At 50.5% G+C, this 23,745-nt stretch overlaps 1 protein-coding gene across 2 annotated transcripts in view; it reads left to right on the forward strand.

Moving 5' to 3' along the window:
* Window positions 1-2,091: 2,091 nt before the first annotated feature.
* LOC116947779 (mitogen-activated protein kinase kinase kinase kinase 5-like) overlaps window positions 2,092-23,745 on the forward strand; it is a 33,167-nt gene continuing 11,513 nt past the window's right edge. For both annotated transcript variants that reach the window (XM_032963922.2, XM_076071057.1), the window contains exons 1-16: window positions 2,092-2,763; window positions 10,044-10,101; window positions 10,421-10,511; window positions 11,692-11,756; window positions 12,069-12,124; window positions 12,744-12,791; window positions 13,395-13,437; window positions 14,012-14,084; window positions 14,742-14,873; window positions 15,645-15,707; window positions 18,209-18,290; window positions 19,309-19,479; window positions 22,145-22,247; window positions 22,545-22,597; window positions 23,050-23,368; window positions 23,504-23,577. In XM_032963922.2, coding sequence (XP_032819813.2) covers window positions 2,596-2,763; window positions 10,044-10,101; window positions 10,421-10,511; window positions 11,692-11,756; window positions 12,069-12,124; window positions 12,744-12,791; window positions 13,395-13,437; window positions 14,012-14,084; window positions 14,742-14,873; window positions 15,645-15,707; window positions 18,209-18,290; window positions 19,309-19,479; window positions 22,145-22,247; window positions 22,545-22,597; window positions 23,050-23,368; window positions 23,504-23,577 — 1,599 coding nt within the window. In that variant the 5' untranslated portion in view covers window positions 2,092-2,595. The remainder of the gene's footprint in view (window positions 2,764-10,043; window positions 10,102-10,420; window positions 10,512-11,691; window positions 11,757-12,068; window positions 12,125-12,743; window positions 12,792-13,394; window positions 13,438-14,011; window positions 14,085-14,741; window positions 14,874-15,644; window positions 15,708-18,208; window positions 18,291-19,308; window positions 19,480-22,144; window positions 22,248-22,544; window positions 22,598-23,049; window positions 23,369-23,503; window positions 23,578-23,745) is intronic.

Genomic DNA, 23,745 nt, shown 5'->3' on the forward strand with positions numbered 1-23,745 from the left:
CGCGTTTAGAGTATTTGGCTGCTCTAAATGTCCACGTGATAAGCCGCCACTTCGTTGAGCTATCATTTGTGGCCCAGGTCGCTTTTGAAAAAGAGCTGTATAGCTCAGTGGTAATAAAAAAATAGTTTAAAACTTTATTTCAGGGCGTTCTACCTCGTCATAATAAGCCATGGTCAATCCACTGCTAGATAAAGGCTTTCTCCCAATCCGCCGTTATCCCTCACGACCCTACGGTGTCATTATAATCCACCCAACGCCTGCGTACCAGCTGATTCCATTGCTCCATCTCCTCGGTGGGCCAAAAAACATTTCTTGGTTCCCACTTCGCCTCTGGCCGTGACGTGTCCCGCCTTAGCCCCCACGCATTTACTTTTGTTTTAAAACATTTGAATGTTGCCTTTAGCCTGTGTACCCTCTGTAATCCACGTCTTCCTCTTTCACGGCTCTCAGTGTAATTCCAAGAAAGGTGTTACTTTGCGCGCGCTTTTAAGTTTTTCGTTCTGAAATGTTAGCTCAAGACCGCATTTCTGAGCCACATGTCAAAGGCGGGTAGCACACACAGCTTGGAGACGTTCTTCTATCAGACTTGCACAACCAAATGCTCGTCCTCGGAAATCTAAGCACATGTATTCTAGACGTTTTATTTATAACAACAACAACACCATTAATTATGGTACATGTGTGAGTTGCTCACATTCGTAAAGCGTTACAAATATACTCAACTTAAAAAGAACTTCACGACACTAACCGTTTACATACAGTCGGCACTGCTGTAATACACCGCGTATTTGACACGAAAGATAATTTCAATTTTTTGAGTAAATAGTTTAACTGAGCACACACTCTCTGCTTGATGAGAATCAGCAGAGAAGTCTAAACCAGGCCAATGTTTTTTTTTATTCTCAAACAAAGGCCACTGGAAGAAAAGCATTGGTCCAGATGGGCCCTTTAGTTGAATGACCTATTTTTTTATTATACCAATTGTGTGGTCGGTGTGAAGTCATCATGAAACCAAGAATCAATTCTGAACTCCAGCGGAGTGCAAGTGCAATCGCCATGTGCTAGAGAGAAAGAGAATGGCCCGCGGAAGAAAGTATTACAGAACTACATCTGAAATACCTTCAAACGAAATCGTAGAACTAGAATGATATATTAATTATCTCAGCTATGAAAAACCATTGGTCTACTTGCATATATGTTCTTACTCCCGCTGGGTTCTGCATGTCTGGATCCGTACCGGGGCTTAATTTCTGCCGGGTCTGTTCTGGTCGGCGATCCCAGGAACACCACATGCACAATATGTGCACTCTATATATTCAGTGCCGTATATGGCTCGGGCTGTGGCTACTAGCCACCACGTACCAACAACCTATACTCGAACCGTAGCAGGGACTCGGAAAATATATACAGTATTCGTAGAGAAACTCAGCCCTACTTCCGGCCGGTGTTACGAAGAACGTAACGGGTATTTGGGTGCACGGTGTACAAATATATTTTTACATTTTTGGCGCACGGGGTCTTGTTGACAAGGATCACATCCCCAAGTGCCGGAAAGCAGCGGCAGCGGCAGGCGGCGGCGTAAGTGGGGCGCGGAGAAGGAGGGAGGGAGGGTGGTGGTGGCTACGATTAACTGGGGGACAGAGAGGAGAGGGTTAGGGGGTGGTAGAGAGGGGTAAGGGGATCGCGATGGACGGGGGGGGGGGGATTGCAGGGAATGTGAGCAGGTGGGTGAGAGTAGGAGGGGGGGTCACGATAAAGAGGGGGGGGAGGTTGAGCATGCGGGGATTGAGAGGCGGGAGGAGGAGGGGGATTGAGCGCGTGAGTGGATTGAGAGGGGAAGGCTTGAGGGTGGGGTGGGGAAGATTGAGAGGGTGGGGTATTGAGAGGGGAGGGGATTTAGATGTGGTGGAGTTGGGGGGGTGGCGTCACGGTGGACTGGCGGATTGCGGGGGGAGGAAGGAGGCGAGGGAGGGTTGCATGGGGAGCGGGGGGGGGGGGTCACGATGGACTGGAATTAAGTTGTGGGGGGGGGGGCAGCGAGCAGGGAGGGGATGGAATGAGGGTGGGAGGGAGGGAGTGGGAGGAAGCGGATTGAGGTGGAAGCGGAGGCATTTGGCAGATGTTGGGGCCAGAAGTAAAAAAACAAGTCGCGTCTCTCGCACCGCGGTCCCCCCCCCACACACCAGCCTCACGCGGGCGCCGAGGAGGGGCTGCTGATGACCGCCCGGCACGGTTCCGGTTACAAGACACCTTTTCTGTCTAAAGCGCTTCTGTCGGGCTCTCTTCACAGCTCTCTTCTTAAACCCGCTGGCTGGATGAAGACCTCGCCGCGTCGCGCCGAACAGCATGCGCGCCGTTTAACCATACTTCACCATGGTGGTCGGTGCGTGTTAGCTAGTCGGGCGAAGCCCAGGCACGGGTTCAGACTCGAACTCATGATCATCGGGTGAAGAGTGCGGGACGCGAACCACTGCGCCGGCCAGCGGCGACTGTAGACACGAAACACAGTCTATGGTGTAGAACGTGCACGGCATTTGGTGCGGGAGGTTAGAGGTCGCGGTGAGCGAGCGGAGTCGACGAGAGAGAGAAGAGACGATGAGCGAACGTGGACCTTCAGAGGTCCAGCCGAAGCTGGAGTCTAACCGCGACGCGGCGAACCAAGTGGACGCGGACCAAGAGCCGGACTCGAACTCGGAGTTGTTGCATCGCGACCTGCAACTGATGCAGCGCATTGGCGCGGGCACATACGGAGACGTGTTCAAGGTAGGTGAGCGCAGGCAACGCTGCCACGACTTGTGAGTTATGTCAGGGGTTTTAGTTTGCGTGTCTCTCTCACTCACTCTCTACATTCTCCCCCCCTCTCATTCTCCCCGTGGCCGCGTGGATTTTTCTCCGGTTCCTCCGGTGTTCACCCCCCCCCCCCCCCGACTCTTCACATTTAGAATCAACGTGCGTTCAGAGTGCTTGTGCCATCAATTTCCACGTGATAAGCCGCTGAGATGAGCTGTTATTCGTTGATAGCCAGGTCGCTTGTGAATAATAGCGATGTAGCTCAGTGCGCCTTACCTCGTAAAAGAAAATAAATTGTTGAAATAGTTTTAATCTTGATTTGAAGCTTTCGTGACTGCAGGAATCCATACTCTTTGGTTCTTTCGGTAAAGTCACGTAGGTAGAAAAATAATAGATCACGACGTTTCGATCGCAACACGAGCAATCGTCATCAGGTGGGACAAGCACAAGTTGTTGTATTACTTTGGTTGTCCCACCTGATGACGATTGCTTGTGTTGCGATCGAAACGTCGTAATATATTAAATAGTTTTTAGTTTGCCATGTTATAAAATTACCCGCAGATTACTCAATTGGGATTATACGGTGCATATCAGCAACCATCGCTCCCTAATGTCAGATTTAATGCGACTTTTGCAGGCGAGGTGCTGAGTAACGTTGTGCGACACAGGGACAGCTGCCACTGGGGGTGCCCTTTCAAATGTGTTGCAATGAAATCGTACAGTGCTCTGAGACACCCCGGCGCATAGGAGTGAGCTCTATTAAAAACAAATGTGTTGTAAAATTATTACTGTATTCTTACGAGAATAATCATCACAGGGGAGTGGTGGTGCAGTGGTTAGCGCAATACGTTACGAACCCGGCAACCAAGGTCGAATTCCAGCCACGCCCAACGTCAGTGGCGACTTATACCTCCCGCACTGACCAATGTGGTGAATTATGGTTAAACACAACCCCTCACAACCGACATGGCGTGGGGAGCCCTTCATCCAGCAGTGGATGCACATTGGAGCTGGCAAATATTGTAATTAAATCAAGAGAATGCCAACGCGTCTCTTTGCTTAATGTTGGCAGCGCATTGAGATCAGTCAGTGATCAAAATTACACTTGCTCATGGCTTGGGCGAGTATCGGTTTTTGACGACCGCTGTTGACTTCACACAGAGTGGTGCTCGTTTCATCGACCCGGAATAGATGATGGACTGAGTCGTCCCTGGATTTTTAGCTCGTGACCTTTGTTGATTGTGAATCGGGTGGTCTCTTGGGAAAGCTTGACGGAGCCTGAGTATCCTGCTACACTGGAATGTTTAACCAATTCTACGATTAATTATGGAGGAAACCCGAGAGACTGGAGAAAAAAAAAACACTTGCCCGAGTGGGAGATTGTGGGTGAGGCTACGCTTTACTGATGAGTCTCAATAAAGTCTCAACTGGAGCATGGTTACCAGGCTCAATTAAATAAACAAAACTTTCAATTTTACCAAGTAAGGCCCATCGAGATATATAGCTTTTTCCGAAGAGACCTGGCCACAAATGATCGCTCAACAAACTGGCTTATCATGTGGAAATGTATAGCAGCCAAATATTCTAAACGCATTTTGATGTTAAATACAGAGGGAAAAACCGGAAGACCCGGAGAAAAAAAAACACGCAACCACGGGGAGAACATGTAAACTATAAATATACAGCAGCAGGCGTCAGTGTCGGGATCGAACCCACGACCTCCTGTATACCACGCGAGGTAGTTAACATCTCGGCACCGTGACGCCCACGACAGCTGTTATCCTAACATATCATCAACATTTCCATCAGCCATTCTATTCACACAGTCGTTGCCATCGCTGACGATCTCGCGATGTCTCAGCGAGCTGATTTCACCGCTCCACCTCCCACGGTGGTTGTATTCTCGGGCGCGTGTCCCCCTCCTTTTGGCTGTCACTCCATCGTTAAACTTCGACCCAGGGCCGTTATCCCTCCGAGCCACGTGTCCTGCCCGATCACACTCGCACTTTTCTTAACAGTCAATAAAATGTCTCTCGTTTGCGTTTCGTCTCCGACCCGTGTGTGTTCACCCCCTCTCTCTCGTCTCTGTCTCTCATTGTCATTCCGAGTTTGCGTCTGCCCATTTGCCTTCGCTTCCTGCGACGTTCCTCGTCGGTTGCAGCTTCGGGATGTTTTCATTATAAAATTTCAGTTTCCCTTTTTTATATTTTGATTCCGATCCGCCTTCAAAAATATTGAACGCGTTCGTCAATGCCACTGTGTGGCCGTAAAATAAAAAAAAACACGGCAGGCAACGTTTCAGGCAATGGTCCTTCTTCCTCGGACACGATGTGCCCTATAATATACAGTATATTCTTTCAAAGCCGCTGTGCTATTGGCTATTGTGTTACATAATCCGGAGAATACAGAGACAGTGCTCAATTGGTGTGTACGTTAACTGACTTGTTTTTAAATGTAAAATCCGCATCAGGTCCAATGGTGTAAAATGCGGTCTCTTCAACTATTCATATCCACTCTATCGCTCTGTTTATATGCTATGAAGAACTGTCATTGCCCGAATCGTCGCCGTTTACATTTTTTCTTTTAAGGCCGCAATCTTCTCGACGAATTTGTTGAGTGTTGTTGTTTGTGCACCACTACCAACGCAGAAGTAGCAGCAGCGTCACTGTATTACTGGTAGGAACCTCCTGGTTACACCACCAGCCCACAGGGGATTATTGTGTCCGTCCGTCCGTCGTGCATCCACAAATGGGAGGGGTGGGGCTGGGTGGAGAGGGGAGGGTGGGGAGGGGCTGGGAGGGCAGGGAGGGAGGGGCCGGCTGGGGAGGGGAGGGTGGGGTGGGGCTGGGTGGGGGGTGGGAGGGGTGGGGCTGGGTGGGGGGTGGGAGGGGTGGGGCTGGGTGGGGAGGGGCTGGTCACCCCGTGGTGCCCTTATAAAACTCAACGTTTAACCTACTCACGCCGGCTTATCCCCGCCCTCACAGTCGGGCATATTTGCGGAATACACCACGTGGTGCCGCCGTTGTTGACCCTGGCCATTGACCGAGCAACCCAACGTTCCTACCAGCTCCCTACGCAGGAATGTGTTATTTCGCCTTCGAAAATGTCTAATTTCTCTCTTTCCGATTGAGGTCCTCTGACAATGCTATTTTATTCCGCAAACTTCGTTCCAAGTGTTTTTTTTTTATTTGCTCGTTTATTTATTGAGTCAAAAGTTTTTCGCGGCCCTCTTTGTTGAGTTATTTTCTTACGTTCGTCTACAATTTCCTGCAGTTCACAAATAATTCAATCGCAGTTATGATGACGATCTCATCAACAAAGCTGAGATCATGAACACTTTCCCCATGTTGGTTTACCGTCTCTATTGCTTCAGTCAAGCGTTGAGAAGGCTAGGCTTCAGATACATCTGAGAAAGAGACAAGTCAAGGCATAAGCTTGCTTGCTCGCTTGCATGTTCAGTCTTGGCACAAGGTCCCGCTCCTTGCCCAACACCTCGCTCGAGGCTCATGCAGCACGGGGAACACGCGCTGCGGGTTGAAAATGCAGCCATCGTGTTATCTATATGTTATCTCTTAGGATTGTGAGGACAGGACAGATTGTTGTTACTCGTCTCGTGAAATCAATTGAACATCTAATCTTCTTCCTGGCATTTTTTCCCACCACGTGGTGGGGGGAGGGGCGGGGGGGCTTCCTTGGTTTTGCTTCTCCACTCAGACCGGTCCAGGGCCATCATCTCCACGCCCGCTTCAACTTGCTTTGCAGGGAATTTAATGCCTAACTTTGTTTTAACATTGATGTATGTTTGTGCAATACTTTTAATATCTCGTGTGATATAATTTGGTGTGTGCTGGTTTCTGTTTGCTGCATTGCTGTACTTAATTTTACTGCTTTTTGTTATTGTCATTTTTTATGACCCTGGTTACTCATGAAAACGAGACGAAGCTCGTCTCTTGAGTTCTGACCTAGTTTAGCAAAAAAACTCGAAACTTGGACTCCACAGTCCTTCATATCCCTGGTTCACCACGTGGAGCCACCTCTCTCTCGGCTCTGCCACTCGGTCTCCACGCTGGTGCTTTTCCACGTTCATCGCCTTCATTCTTCCCACGTGGTATTCTCTTTCTGACTTGGGTACCACTAGTGCTTCATTTCAGTCAGAACGGTCTGGAATGCTCTTCGCTGTATTATGTTTTGCACCAGTCCACATTCATCTGGCGTTATTCTGTCCTATGTTTTTAAAACCTATTTATAAGATTATAGGAATATAGGGTGCCATTATATAAGGTTGTTATGGATAGGCATAGTGGTAGTGCATTTGCACCTCCTAGTAGCACGGTTGGCTATGTATGGTGCCAAAGAAGTTCACATACATTACTCCAAGCCAGCCTATCCGCGTTCCATAGACCATCGAGTGATAAACTAAGCCTTGCGTACCACTAACCCTACCCGACACGTCCTCTGGCCGCCATCTGAGCCGGTTTGTTCTCAGCCTGACTCAGATGGCCACTACCAACTCTTCTTGCCCCCTTCCCCGTCGCTTCATTCTTGATATTCAGTCCAGCCCTCGCAATCCCTCAGATCCGTCTCGCGATGCTCACTCGCCTCTCTGCGATGCACGACATCTGCTCGTGCCTGGCTCACCGCTTTAAACTCCAGTCACATCTCCTCTTCACCCCGCGCGCACAAAGCCGATTTGCACTCACATCCCGCGATTGGACTGGAATTACCACTCGACGTCCCACCCGTGAATAAAGTGATTACCCTAATGCCATTTATTTAACCGCGCGCGACCGCATCGACAGTCTTTATTCCTTGATGATTATTGATAATCTGCAGCTGTGTGTCAATACATTTTAGCCCATCACACGCGATCAACTGAAGTCAACCTATTGCTGCTGCTGGGGTGGACAGCAGCTGTGGGAGGGGGAGGTGGTGGTGGTGGTGGAGGGGTGGGGAATTTAAGAAACTTGCACAATTGTTTCAGCTGCCGCGCCGGGAGAATCGAATCAAACCCGGCGACCTCTGCAGGATTGAGGATTGCCCAGTCCAGTCCGCTGATAATTTACACCCACCGACTGTAGCAGCATTGACCCCCCGTCTTCAATATCCAGACTAAACAAAAAACAACCCATCCTAGGCGGGGGGGGGGGGGGAGAAAAAAATGTTTGTGGCACGTTTGCTGTTCTCCAAACCCACATGTCAATGTGAGCCTCGCCATTATGAGATGTGTGTTATGTTAAGGGAGGCGGTGTGCGGGGTGGGGGGGCTGGCCCTGGGGAGGGGGGCGGAGATAGGGAGGGGGCGCGAGATGAAGGGTGGGGTGAGTTTTTTTTCCTGCGACCCACAAAGCCATTGTGTTTGTGAGTAAAATGGGCCATTGTTGTTGTTAGTTTCGCTGCTTATTTATGGAGAGAATTCCGTTGAGCTGAGTGACGACTCCGGCTCGCCCCACTGCGGTCGCGTAAGGTTTGAATCCTGGACGGTGTTGGAAAACAAAAATCACTATCGCTCATCATCGTATTAATTAGTTATCATCATCATCATCAGTCGTGATCAATCCACATCCACTGCTGGATGAAGGCATTCCCCAAGCTGCCACAATCGCTCACGGTCCGGCGATGTAACGGCACAATTGTACAATAATCAAATAAACATTCAGCACACTCATCAACAACACTGGCCTTGGAAGCAAATAAATATATAATTGACGATTCAGGAAATGTCCCTTCTTCATAGCACATTAAGTTGTGTTGTTAATTGTGCATGTGCACCACTGCCAACGCAGCAGCACCTCATAATTAGTTTAATTATATCATGAATGTATTCAAACATCAGCATCACCACTAGCATCATCATCAGCATCACGTTCAACAGTCACCACCTTTATCATTTCACCAATCATCTTGAATTACTGACGTTGCCAATATATAATCCTCAGCTTGGTCACCAACACAACCCAGACGGTTTACCCCGTATCCTTGTACAGGGAAATTGAATTTTCAAGTCCGTGCATCGTACAGCCGTTTCAAAACGGGCAACATTTTTTTGTCTATTTGTACGTGTTTCTCCCTTGTGATGAGACTTTGTAGGATGAACGTTGCGATTTATAAGAGCACGGGGTGACCAATAAGGTCTGAAATAGTCCGTAATGAGTTAGGCACTGATAAGAGGTTGATGGGTATGCCAGCATCGTCTGCACCATAATCACTGCCGATATACTGAACATCATCAGTTTAACACGGAGACTTTCGCGAACAATATCATCCATAATACAGGTTTTTACTGGTAGGAACCTCCTGGTTACACCAGCCCACAGGGAATTATTGTGTCCGTCCGTCCGTCGTGCATCCAAAAATGGGAGGAGAGGGGAGGGTGGAGAGGGTGGGGAGGGGCTGGGTGGGGAGGGTGGGGAGGGGCTGGGTGGGGAGGATGGGGAGGGGCTGGGTGGGGAGGATGGGGCTGGGTGGGGGGTTGGAGGGGTGGGGCTGGGTGGGGAGGGGCTGGTCACCCCGTGGTGCCCTTATAAAACTCAACGTTTAACCTACTCACGCCAGCTTGTGCCCGCCCTCACAGTCGGGCATATTTGCGGAATACACCACGTGGTGGTGCCGCCGTTGACCCTGGCCATTGACCGAGCAACCCAACGTTCCTACCAGCTCCCTCCGCAGGAATGTGTTTTGGTTAGAGTGCGTAAATATATAAATCATCGCCACCATCACCACTGCCATTGTTATCGTCCTTTGATACCATCATCATCATCATCGTCGTCGGCAAATTGTGCAACCACACACATGGTTTGGTTGCACAATTTGGTGGAAACACAGTATATCAAAATCTTCAACACGGGGGAGACAAAGGCGGTCTGGTGTATATGGCTTTGGGACACACCATCACCAGTCCAGAGATGGACTTAATAGGTTGCTCATCGACAGCAGTTGTTTCAACAAGCTCATGGGAACCTTTGGATATTGTGCGTGGAGGTGCCAATATATAAGCGGTGGTGGAGCGGTCAGCGCGCTGCGCTAAGAACCCGGAGACCCGAGTTCGATTAGGTCGACTCAGCCTCAAATGAGTACCGGGTGTGATGTGTAGTAAACATCGCCACTGGGGAGACAAAGGCGGACGGGCGTGGCGTTGGCCACCCACCGCCCTCGTGCGCCGTGCCGGCCTTCATAGGTGCTCGCTCACAGCACTTGCCCCGACAGTGTGTTAAGGCTACACGGAGGATCTTTGTCTTTGTGTTTATATGTGTGCAGGCAAGGCGCATTCACAGTGGACAGGTGTGTGCAGTCAAAGTTGTGAGGATTGAACCAGGTAAGTCGCAAAGTTTACCTCTGTGTGTGCATTTATGTCTGTTGAAGGCTATATGGGGGATGTTTGTGTGTGGGGATAGGTGGTGCAATGGTTTATGCGCTGTGATATTCGGAAGCCACTGGAGCTAGATTGAAAACTCGTTTCTTTAGAACTGCTTTTTGTGTTTAGTTTGTTGTCCTTCCCCCGCACCTCCAATTAGCACGGTTGGCTATGTACGGTGCAAAAAGAAGTTCAACTTACGTACATACAAAGGGGCTGTGGATGATACGATGAGTTTTCGATGTGAATGATCGGGGTACAAGTGATCCTCGCTCTGCAGGCGAGGAGCTGGGGGCGATGGAGCAGGAGATCAAGGTTTTGCGCGAGTGCGAGAATCACAACATCGTCGCCTTCTACGGCAGCTTCCTCCGGTGAGCGCCGATCCCACACTTCCCAACGGGCTCGCAACATCAGCAACATCAGCAACATCATCATCATCAGCAACATTGCCGACAACATCATCACCATCAGCAACATTGCCGACATTACCAAGCATCAGCGTGTTCAAATTTCTCTGCCACGTGTCGTGACGGCTACTGCAAGATCCGACCGTACCCGTTCAGTGCTCGCTGAGCTGCATTGGCTTCCGGTTGCCGAACGAATACATTATAAGGTCGCACTCATTACACACACAGAGTGCCGGCCACAAATTAACCACAATACCTTGCTGATCTCGTCAAGGAGCATAAACCATCACTCGAACTCCGGCCATCCTCGCTGCGGCTTTTGGCTCGGCCATCGAACAAAGATGGTCCCTGCATCGCGCGCTTTCAGATGCGCTTCTGCAACCATCTAGAACGCTCTTCCTTCCGATACGATGAAGACACTGGAGCTATGCGCGTTTAAATCTAAATTGAAAAGTCGTTGCTTTAGAACTGCTTTTTGCCTTTAGTTTGTTGTCCTTCCCCCGCACCTCCGGTTAGCGCAGTTGGCTATGTATTGTGCGAAAGAAGTTCAAGATACATAAACACATCAGCCGCAGCATTCTCATCCGTGTCACGGTCGTGATACGGGCAGCCAAGATTTGAGGTCGATGGTTCCCCCGCTGCCCAGGCTGAATAGTCATGTCCTTGTGGAATTTTATTGGAGCGACATTTATTTATTGATTCGTGTTATGTGTTGGTCTCATCATCTGTTCACAAGTCTGTGGAGGGTGGATGACCGCTGTGTGTGTGCATGTGTCTTTGTGTTCATGTGGGGAGCGGAAGTGCAATGGTCAGCATGCTGCATTGTTAACACGACGACCTGAGTTTGATTCCCGCTCATTGTAAACATCTATGGTGAATTTATGAACCAGTCCTCGACCCCCCCCCCCCCTACATCAACTCAGCCTGAAATGAGTATCTGGTGCTTTGTGTAAGGCGACTGGGTGTGGTGCTGACCACCCATCCGATGATGTGCCATGGTTGACCTTCATAGTGGATCTTTGTTTACGTGCCTTTGTCTTTTTTGGTGTGTATGTGGGGGCCTTCAAAGGCACTCGCTAACAGCACTTGCCCCAAAAAGTCTGTAAAGGCTACACGGGGGAACTTTGTCTTTGTGTGAGTGCAGGCACGACGAGCTCTGGATCTGCATGGAGTTCTGTGGAGGAGGTTCTCTGCAGGATGTGTACCACGGTAGCCAGACATACCCACCACTTCTCCATCATCGCGATCATAATCATCACCACGACCACTACCATCATCATCGCGATCATAATCATCACCACGACCACTGCCATCATCATCACTGTCATCATCATCGGCACGACTGCCACCATCATCATCACTGCCCCATTGCATCCCTGGAAAAGATATATCTCAGAGCCTGCATCATCTCACTGTGTCCTTTGATGCCTGTTTTCTCCACGTCCCAATGTGTCCCTGTGTTTTCCGGGTGTCCTCCGTGTCTCACCGCGTCTCCGCTTGTCTCCGCGTGTCTCCGCTTAGTGACGGGCGGCCTGGCGGAGCGACAGATCGCCTTCGTGTGCCGTGAAACCATCAAGGTAGGGCCGGAGATTTGACTCCCTCTCTCACTTTCTGTCACGGTGGCGAGATGTTAACTACCTCGTCTGGTATACAGCAGGTCGTGGGTTCGATCCTGACCCTGACGCCTGTATATTTGGCATTTTAATTTTCTCCCCGTGGTCGTGTGGCTATTTATCCGGGTCCTCTGGTTTTTTTCCTCCACATTTAGAATCAACGTGCGTTTAGAGTATTTGACTGCTATACATTTCCAAGTGATAAACCGCTTTGTTGATGTATCATTTGTGTCCAGGTCGCTTATGAAAAAGAGATATATTGCTCAGTAGGCCTTACCTGGTAAAATACAAAAAAATATTTTAGTTTAGTTTCCTCTCCTGCTCTCCCTGTCCCTCTCTTTTTCCTTATTTTTTTATCTCGATCTCCATCTCTCGATATATCTCGAATTCTCTGCACCTTTCTCTCCATCCCTTTAATCTCGCTCTCATTTTATTTCTCTCTTCCTTTCTCTCTCGTATGTTCTCTCAACCTCTCTCATACTCTGCTGTGCTTCTATCTTACTCTCCCACTTTCCCTCTCCACTTTCATGCTCCTTTTCTTTATCGCTCTCTTACCCACTAACCACTGGCGTGTCTCTCCCAGGGCTTGGCTTATCTGCACAGCAAGAACAAGATCCATCGAGATATCAAGGTGAGGCCGCTCACAGGTCAGAGCCGATACAGAGCTACTGACCTCAAGGTATTCGAGTATGAGGTCCAGTGTAACTGGGGTCAACTCAGCCCAATCATCATCATATTTAATATCACCACCTTATCAGCATCAACATTATCAATATCAGTAGAACAACCACCGTCATCAATCTCAATATCACCACCATCACCACAGTCATCATTATCAATATCATCATTTCCTACATAATTATCAATATCATAATTTCTTACATCATTATCAATATCGCCACCACCTACTTGGTCATTATCAATGTCACCACCACCGTCATCGTCAACGTCGCTACTTGACCCCGTGGATTGGAAGCTACTGGAGGTGTTGGGTGAGAAATCTGGCAGTGGGCATTTTGGATAATCTTGAGTTTGGAGATGAGAGCTTTATGTCACAGAGGAGCGAGTAGAAACAGTGCGCTCTGTAAACATCAGCACCGGAAAGACAAATGCGGCAGACACGGTGTCCGTAGCTGCACCACCACCTCGTGCCTTAATAGGCGCTCGCTAATAGAATCTGCCCCGACCATGTGTGTGTGGCTAAACGGGAGATCTTGGTCTTTTGTGTTGCCAGGGAGCCAACATCCTGCTGACCGAGAGTGGCGACGTGAAGCTGGGTGAGTCCTCAACATCAAACCGTGATTTAGCGACGACGAGAATATTACACGAGTTGAGAGCACACGTGGGCTCGCGATTTTACCCCAAGTTTTTATTTGCGTTTCACCCAGAGCTCAATTCTAGCCGGGTCTTTCCCGGGTCGGGCAATCCGGAAAATATTTCTGCATCTGGCACACCACATCCTGTATACTTCTCGCTATGGCTGTGGCTACTGCTAGCCACGTGCCACCGACTTAAGTCTACAAACGACCCAGAAATATATAATCCGTGAGAAAATAAAGCCCTGCAGTCTCTTTTTTTGTTGACATTGCCATAAGATAGCACCTTACCACTCTTCTCACAGTCGCCGCAGAAGAGTGATTGATAGTCGCAATAAAAGCGTGATGAGGGGGTGACTGACCGCCGGCGAACAAGCGAGTGACTGGTGCAAATCAGTGAACGCGGGGGATCATGAATCGACGTGACCGCTTGACGTTTAGAACGTGTATGGGGCATCTGAACTGTGCGAGCGAGCGTGCGCGTGCGTGCTTGCGTGGTGAGTCTTCATACATATTGCGATGCCGTGTGACGTAGCGGACTTCGGGGTGTCCGCCCAGCTGACCGCCACCCTGGCCAAGCGGAAGTCGTTCATTGGCACGCCGTACTGGTGAGTGAGCCTGTTGCCTGAGCACACTACTACGCGTACGTGTAGCAGCCATTTTTCTCCATCCGCTGCTGGATGAGAGGGACTCCCAATGCCGTGCCGTTCGTGAGGGTTGTTTCGCCATACTTCACCATGCCGGTCGGTGCGGCTTTGGCGGAGGTTGGGGGGGGAACTCGGAGTAGCACGGTTGGCGACATAGAGTGCGATAGAAGTTCAACATACATAAACTAAAATATCTATATTTTACCAGGTTAGGCATACTGAGCTACATAGCTCTTTTTCAGAAGCGACCTGGCCACAAATGACAGCCCAATGAAGTGGCTTAACATGTGGAAATTTATAGCAACCGAATACTCTGAACGCATGTTTGTAAATATGGAGGGAAAAACCGGAAGACCCGGAGAAAAATCCATGCGACCACGGGGAGGACAAGCAAACTCCATATATACAGGCGTCAGGGTCGGGATCATACCCACGACCTCCTGTATACCAGGCGAGGGAGTTAACATCTCGCCACCATGGTGCCCAAAGTCTGTGTATACATACATACGCACACAGACTTTGAAGCGCACTACAAAGCGGCTGGCTCACCACGCTTCCTGGTTGAGCCTCCCACAAATGTGGCCACCTTGCCCGTCCCTGTGATCGATGGCCCCCCAGGATGGCCCCAGAGGTGGCGGCCGTGGAGAGGAAGGGCGGCTATGGACGGCAGTGCGACGTGTGGGCCCTGGGCATCACGGCCATCGAGCTGGCGGAGACGCAGCCGCCGCTCTACCACCTCCACCCCATGAGGTTTCGGCGTCGCCCACGTTACACGCCTCTCGCCCCGTCGCCTGCCGTCCTCGTTTTCCCAACTTCTGTATCTGCCATCCTCCACATCTCCTACGTTACAAATCTCTCAGCCTCCTGACAAACAGCCCACCCTCCACATCCGTACCTCCGATCAGCGCGGTTGGCTACGTATGGTGCGAAAGAAGTGTACCATACATCTCCAACCTTTCAAATCTTCTAACCTCTACATCTTCTGCCTTACAAATCTCCCACCTTCACCATCTCCTACCTTTCTCATCTCCCACCCTTCTCATCAATTAACCCTCTCCCCATCTTTCACTTTGTACTTCATCTTGCCACCCTACTCATCGTTTGAAGGCGGGAAGTGTAAATGCGGGAGAGCATAGAAATACAGCACAACGACGGATGTTGCTGCAGTTGCCCTCTGCTGCCGAGGTTCGTTACGGGAAACCGCCGTAGGTGGAGCGGCCTCTCCACGCACGCACGCCTTAACGGCGTCGCACGACACTTTGCATTTCACAATTTTTTCCGGCCGCTGCTAGACCGGAGTGGGTGGCACGTGACGAGTACAGCAGTAGCCACGACCATAGCGAGATGTATACTGGATGTGGTGTGCCGGGTGCGGCGGAAATATTTTCCGGATCGCCGACCCGGGCAAACACCGGCTCAACTGCATACCCAATAGTCATGGTGCGTCCCACTCCCCATTGCCTCCCCACCTGCCCCCCCCCCCACCCTCCCATCCCCCCCTGCCCCCCCACCGGAGTGCAGGGTCCTCTTCCTCATGTCCAAGAGCGGGTACCAGCCGCCCCGCCTCTCCGACAAGGCCAAGTGGTGAGTGTCTACCCCCCCACTCCCCCGCCCGCCCTGGCTGGCAGACACCCCCAGCGGTCCGCGCTCCTGGGGAATGTCATTTGTGGATGGGCGGCAGCGATATGTTCGGAAGCTAAATGCCAATTTTGAGGTCTGCTGGCCATGACGAGAGGGCTTCCAGGAGACAGTTTGTGAGTAGTTTTGCTGTTCCTCCCCCGTTGAAGGAGCACAGGCTACAGTGATTTGCTGTACGGCGCATAGTTTGAGTTACATTCGACATTTATTTGCGTTTGTGCAATGTTTTGGATTTCCCACGTGACACGGTTGTTTTTGTTCCGCTTTCTACTCGCTTAATTGCTGTACTTTGTTCTATGAGTTTGCCTTTTGTCATTGTGGTGACTTGGGCCACTCTTGCAAATGAGACTCGATGCTGGTCTATTGAGTTCTCACATTGGTTCATCAAAATATTTGCATTTTTAATTACTATCTGGTTCGAGCTGATGGTCATGTTAATTTGCAGGTATATTTGTTTAACCAGGTGAGAGCTATAAAATAGTGGGGCAGTCTCATTTGCAAGGGTGACCTAGGTCTCATTTGAAATCACGTCCTGATTAGTGCAAGCCATTATTTTGAATCATTACCTTGTCCGTGTACACTAACGAAATTTGTTCACTTTCAGTGCATGTAAAAAACACTTGAATCACTGCGATTGCTCCGTTATAGGGTGCAGCGGTGGCAGAGGGTTTAGCGTGCTGTACGGTGACGCTAGCAACCCGAGTTCGATTTCCCCGGCCGCGGCTCAGATCAGTGGCGAGTGATATCTGACCCGGTCCTGCCTGTCCCCCACCCCACTCATCGCCAACCCACACTGACCAGCGTGGTGAAGCATGGAAAAAAAAACTACATCCAGTAGGGGATTGAGAATGGATGGAATATTTTCTATTATTTTTATTTCATGGATTTGGTAGCCTTAATAGGCGCTCGCTAACAGCACCTACCGCGTAAATGTTTTTCAGCGTAACAAAAGGAGGGGACGTGGTTTGCTCGTGAGTTTTTATAAGTGGGGAGCGGGAGTGCAGTGGTTAGCAAACTGTGTTACGAACCCATGAACCTGGCTTCAATTCCCAGCCAAGGCGAACATCATCAGCGGTGAGTTATATCTGAACCCTAGGTCGATTCAGCCTTAAATAAGCACATAGCACAGTGAGCAAACATCAGCACTGGGAAGGCAAACAAGGATGATGGTGTGCAGTACTGACCACACCACCCCCTCGAGCGCCATTCCCACCTTAATTGGCGCTCTATAACAACAGTTGCACCAACAGTCTATTTGTAGTGCCGTGAATTTACTCGGACGACAACCTCCATTCTTTCACCGTCACTTTTATTTCCATCGTTCCGCACACACTATAATTCTCCTCTTCGCGCTCCGCCAACTCGGACACTCCGATCCACCTCAGCACCGTCCGCTCATCCTCCTTCCACACACAGTGGTTCTCCCTCTATCTCCTCACACACAGTGTCTCCACTATCTCTTCACACGCAGTGACTTCCTCTATCTCCGCACACACAGTGACTTGCCTGTCTATTCACACACAGTGACTCTAGCTATCTCCGCACACACAGTGACTCTATCTGTAACTCTCCCTGTACCTATCTCCCCCGTAACTACCTCTCTGCTAACGCTTACTCTCCCTTATCGCTATTTACTGTCCTTTGGGTTCGGCTCTCCATCTATTCTTCCCTAACATTTGCCAGCTCTCCTCTTCGTATCTCTCCACCTCTTGCCAACAACTGCCCAACAACAACTCAACTCCCCGTTCAAATCACCTAGCGTTTTATCCCCTTTCCAATTAGCCTTAATTAATTGCCACGTGGGGAACTGGCATTTTCCCGCCAGCTCGCACCTGCCCAACGGTCAGACTTCGCAACGCCTCCACTTAACGCTAACAGCCTCTCGACCAATCACAGCCCTCGTGCCAAACTCCTTTAATTACTTCGGTTTGTTTACGCCACCCGTGACTCCACCACCTGCTCGACCTTGTGTGACCCACTCTGCTTGTATGTCTGTATGTACTGTATGTGGCCAATTTACCTATGTGTATCGTTTACTCCACCACATATTAACCATTTCTCGTTCCGAGATGTCTGCAAGTTGCAGGGTGGGTGTCCCGTTCACCGCTGAATCTTGGAAAGCGCAAGCGGTTCAGCGTACATTTTATTTATCGAGGCATATCGCTGCGGTTTTTAAAGGCATTGTACTCATTGCAGAGAACCGTAGTGAAACGACTACACTCTATGATAGCTGGCGCCAAACTGTGCCACATGCCCTCCCGCATGCCCTTATGGGAGCCTCGGTAGCGATAAAGTAATTTATTTTTATTTTTTCTTCCGGTTTCGTTTTTATGATGTATAGGTACATCATCTGAACGGGAAAAGGGTAAATAGGCGCTCGCTGACAGCACTTGCACCAACGGTCTATGAAAGGCTACACGGGGGATCTTTGTTTGTGGGTTCTCCAGGTCCTCGGCGTTCCACAGCTTCATCAAGGCCACCCTCACCAAGAGCCCCGGCAAGAGGCCAAGTGCGGAGAAGCTCGGCACGGTGAGCGAGCTCCAGCGTTGGGCGGCAACACCGGGGCAACCACGCGCAGTGGAACAGCTGTCGAGTGTGCAGGCGGTGAAACCGCACCGGCACCCACACTGCCCCGTTTGTCCCCTGGTGTGCGCCGGGGGCAGCTCTGATGACAACGACGATGATGACGATGTCCCCCCCATTGAATATGGTCCTCCCTTCCCACAGCCATCTGTGCTGTCGACTCCCCGTCTTTTTTAAAACCCAGGCTCAAGACCTTCCTCTTTTCCCTCTCGCTTTCACGATCTCCTTCATACCAAGAGACTTCCCTTCCCCAGGATGCCCATAACATCAAATTGTATTGTACATGCATGGTTGGCTTGGCCCATTACTCATATGGAGCCAATACAATTAATATCACTTTGTGTTAAGTTTGCATGAACAATAATAATAATTTCAACTTGTAACACACCACCGCCCAGTATTCCACTCACTCTCGAAGAGAGAGAACGACTCAGAGGCACAGGAGCTACAGACAAGCATCAAAGGCAGCAACTGGGCGGTGAGCCGGCACTACCAACAATTTAATAAGCTCTGCGGTCCTCTATATGTTAAGATGTTTTCAGCCAATTAATGAGTGTTTACACGTGGAAGGAAGCCAGAGCACCCACAGAAAACCCCACACGTGCGAGGGAGCAACACTCTATCCCATACCTGCGGAGCTAGGCTATGGCTCCTCGTCAACATTCATTAGTACTCCTGTGAAGGGACGGATCCCATTCAACCTCCCTCCTCGCTCCTGCCTATGACGAACTATCTCTTCTCTACAATATACACACCATACATATCTATATATATAACTATCTACGCAGGTCACTCTTGCAAACGAATGAGACTTTCCTTATTTCTTTGAGTTCCCTGCTGGCTAAACGAAAACACAACTACACGACCTCAACCGCGCTTTGCAAGTCAGATACCACGTTCGTCCAATCTGTGCCGACAATTGTAAACGATGTGCCGACGTGTTCCCCCCGTTGCATTTGAACAGCACGCTTGGTTCCGCCAGCCGCTGACCCGCTCGCTCACCGCGGACCTCTTGGAGTCGGCGCGGAGGCTGCAGCGGCCGCACGGCTCCCCCTCGCCGTCGCGCGGCTGGGGCGGTCGCGGGGGCGGCGGCAGCCTCGACACGGAGGAGGACGAGGAGGACGAGGAGGACGAGGTGATCGGAGGGACGATGGGTGATGGTTGACCGTGCTGGAGACGGGGTGGGGGGGAGGGGGGGGTGGCGATGGAGGGGGAGGGACGGTGGGAGATTACCGCGGACGAAATCCTCCCCTCTGCAAGTTTAATCTGTGGGACGTTCCAGAACGAGCCCGATCTCGTCAGATATATTAACCTTGTGGTGGGACTCCGGGTCCCATAAGCCGACCGGCTCTCGCATGAACTGCGTTGTGACGTCATTTTATATCTGTTGGAGGCGAACGATACGACAACAGAATGATCCGCACCAGGTGGGTCGCGGCGTTTATGTGCGCGGTGGGACGGAGTCGACAAAAATAAATGAATTAAGATTTTGACTTCCGTTTATTCGGGACCCCGGGGTCCCGCCATAAGGTTCATTTGTTGGAAGCTAAGGAGGCTTTTGGGCCTCTTTGCGCTTGGATATTTCTTAGATGGGTGCCCGCCATTGCTAAAACAGGTGTCGTGGGCTTGTGCCGGAGCAACGTGGTGGTGGCAGAGAGCGGTGTGGCGATATTCGTTGTTGTGCTGCACTAATGTCCACGCCACCCACCGTCACAAACCCACGTTGACCAGCTTGGTGACGTATGGTCAAATATTCCCCGCGACCCGCACGGCATTGGGAGGCCCTCATTCAGCTGTGGATTCACAACAAGAGCTTTACACGCACGTGAACAATCATAACGGTACGAACGATGTAACCAGGGAAAGCCTCACGAAATCTCAAGACTCTTTTTCAGGAGGGTCCTACTGCTTTCAAGATGTTTGGCCATTTCGTTGAGTCTCTTGCAAGCACGAGGAAACCGGATTGCCCCGGAAAAAAAAACCTGTCATGCACCCGAGAAGATAACAATCGCATGTCTTACAGGTGGTTTCATAGACCCACTTGCTCTCCTGCCATCTCCTAGCCACCTTGCAGCCCAGATGGGTTAGAAATTTCACAAATCTCCACGTGGTCTACCACCCGTTGCCTCCAAAGCACCGGATCTCAGGCGTGCGTCACCACACCTGGTACACGCTGGGTAATGTTTATCAGTGGGATGCCCATTGTCGTGTGGTGGTGATGTAACCGAGCGACACTGAATTTTCCGCGAGTTGAAGAGGTTTATGATTCCAGCCTTCCAGGCATCGTCTGCTTCACGAGGGAACGTTAAATGTCCCGTGGCACGATTTCAAAAACAGTGGGCCAGGTGTGTTGGCGTCATGATTCAAATATGGATAATTACAGCGCAAATTACTCGGTCGGAAAACACTTCGCAATCGTGTTGTGAAACTTCGCAAAACCATCCCTGAAAAAGAGTCTTGAGACACTCTAAAACTATTAAACAATTTTTTTCATTTTACCAGGTAAGGCCCACCGAGCTAAAAGCGACCTGGCCACACATGACAGCTCAACCAAGTGGCTTGTCACGTAGAGATTTATAGCAAATACTCTCAATGCATGATTCTAAATGTGGAGGGAAAAACCAGAGGACACGGAGAAACATCAACCATGGGGAGAGAGACACCGCAAACTTCGAATATACAGTAGGTGTCAGGGTCGGGATCGAACCCACGACCTCCTGTATACCAGGCGAGGTAATTAACATCTCCTAACCACCGTGGCGTTTCGAGAATTGTCCGTGGAAGATGAGAATCAGGGGGCCACACAATCATTATTGCAAATGAGACTAACTCTCTCTCTCTCGAGGTCAACCCTGGGTAAAATAAATACTGGAAACTTGAATGTGACAAACATTTTTAAGTAGCTCACCTAGTAAGCATGGAACGACACGTCCAATTGTGCAATTTGAATAAGTTAAATTTTGATTTAAAGCTTTCGTGACTGCAGTAATTCATATTCTTAGTTTTTTCGGTAAAGTCACGTTGAAGGGAAGCAACAAAATAATAAAATATATTGGTTTTTCATATATTTTATTATTTTGTTGTTTCCCTTCAACGTGACTTTACCGAAAAAACTAAGAATAGAATAAGTTACTTACAATTTATGCATATTGTAGGCAAATGATCTGTTAAACTTAAGTTCATGAAATGAAAGAGGCCGAACTAGACTAAGAGAACGACTAATTAACTTCACAGACGAAGGCTTGACTAAAGTTCCACGAGCAGTCATCGCCTAAACTACGGCTAAGATGAGAAACGCAGACGCCATTAACGCTGGGCTGCGCAGTGGCGAATCCAAGGAGGCAGCGATGGGAGCAATCACCGCCCCCCACCCTCCCCCAGCCCTCCACCTTTCTAGGCTGCTCGTGTTGCGGCCGAAACGTCGTGAGAATTTTATTTTATTATGTTTTATTTTTATTATTTTATTTCCATTCTATGTGACTTTACCGAAAGAACCAAGAAGAGAAAATACATTGAGCGTTGTTTTTTTTTTAGTTACCATCACTAATGTAGGGGCCCATATTTAAAATGCTTTATATTTCAAGACCGCCCCCCCCCCGCCCTCTACTGCCCTACATGCCGTGCCTCCAGAGAGCCAGCACGCTGTTCCGCAGCGACACACTCAGTGAGGCTTTCCTGGGCAAATGAAGGGGAATTAATGAAGCATGGATAACTGCGATTGCGCCAATCGGCGCGACGGTGTCGGTCGAGTACGCTAACGAGCTGCCTCATCTCGTTAACATCCGCCCTTCGCCAATCAGAACCCACACGCCGACGGCCTGCAGACCATCCGCCCGGCCACAAGCGCCGCGACGCCCGCTCCCTCCGACGCTGCCAAGCAGCCGTACTCCACGGACACCATGGGTGAATACCGCACGATACCGCTCGAGAGTTGGGGGGGGGGCGGGGGGGAGGGTCAGGGGCCACGTCCGCCGCGGAGGTCGGCTCGTGTGCAGGCGCCGCGTACGATCGTTGCGTCGTGGGACCGTGGATTGATCCTGGTTGATGATGATGCTGACCATTTGATACCAAAGTGGGGGAACGGGGGACCTTAACCCGCACCGCTCCGCAATGCAATAGCATGGCCCGCGAGCGCTGCTGCGCGGTGCCGTTGGCGCGACGACGATGCTCATCTTTGTGCCGCTCGTCTACCTCCCGCAGTGTGGCTGAGCGAGCCGCGATCGCCTGACCCCGAATCAAACGGCACGATCAAGGTGTGTGGCTACCGAGGACTCACGGCATTGCTCACAGCTACAACAATAGCAGCAGCAGCAGCAGCAACAGCGTCAAAGTGAATTCGCTTACTGAAATATTTTACCTTTATGTTTGTCTACAGTTATGTGTGCTTGCTAACAGCACTTGCCCCAACATTCTGTTAAGGCTATACGGGGGATCTTTGTCTACAGTATACACACACAATCACTTTACCTGCACTCCTCTACCCATTTCGCCTTCGCTCCTTTACATCGCAAAATCACATTTGTAATGCGCCCATCACGTAACCAAGAGCTCAGAGCATGGAATTTCATAGGATGGGCGGGAGGGCACGGCGGGACTGAGCAGGGGAGGAAGAGAAAGGAAGCAACTCAGGGGCACCGAGGACACGGTTGAAGAGAACAGATTTGAGGAGACACCTGGAAGCTCTTCCCTTGTCCGTTCTGCTCAGTTCTCAGGACGAGTCTCAGCGGAACCTACGGAGCGCGGGGAGTCTGGAGAGTGTGGGGACTCTAGGCCCGTGCCTCGTCGCTCCTCCTCGCTACTGCGGCCGGCCCCCATGGGGCCCACGGCCCCCGTGACTGCCAGCTCCTCCTCCTCCCGGAGCCTCCCGGCGCGGCTCTCCGGGCCCCGGCCCCTCCGCTCGTGGCCCCCGCTCTTGGGCCCCAGGGCCCCAGCGTGGAGGTCGGAGGTCGCGGGCGGCGGGACGCCGCGGCAAGACGTGCCGGGTGGCGGCGGCAGGATGGGTCGGCGCTCGGAGGGCTCGGGCGGTGAGCGGCGGCACAGACACTCTCGGCGTTTCAAAGGCGCCGATGCCGCAAGTGGTGATGTTTGGACAGCGAAGGGCGCGATTGTAACCGTAGAGTCTGCTGTTATTGTTCTCTCTCATTCACTCTGTTCACAAGTTGGAGACTCGAGCTGGTGGTCGAATGCAGAGGAACGGGGCACGGGAGGGAGCAGTTCATCCCCTAATACCTCTGTAAGATACCACCCGCGCGCGTGTGATTGTGTGCATGTTAGCGGTCGAAGATATTTAGGCCTTAGTTTGCTCTCAATTTCCAAATGTCTTGTCATGATCTACAAAGGCATAATGATCGTTGATATATATTTGCCTTTTACAGAATATCCGATGAACAGTGTTTATCTG

This window comes from Petromyzon marinus, chromosome 31 (genome assembly GCF_048934315.1).
Source record: "Petromyzon marinus isolate PM22_M1 ecotype Great Lakes invasive population chromosome 31, UKy_Petmar_22M1.pri1.0, whole genome shotgun sequence".
NCBI classification, from domain to species: Eukaryota; Metazoa; Chordata; class Hyperoartia; order Petromyzontiformes; family Petromyzontidae; genus Petromyzon; species Petromyzon marinus.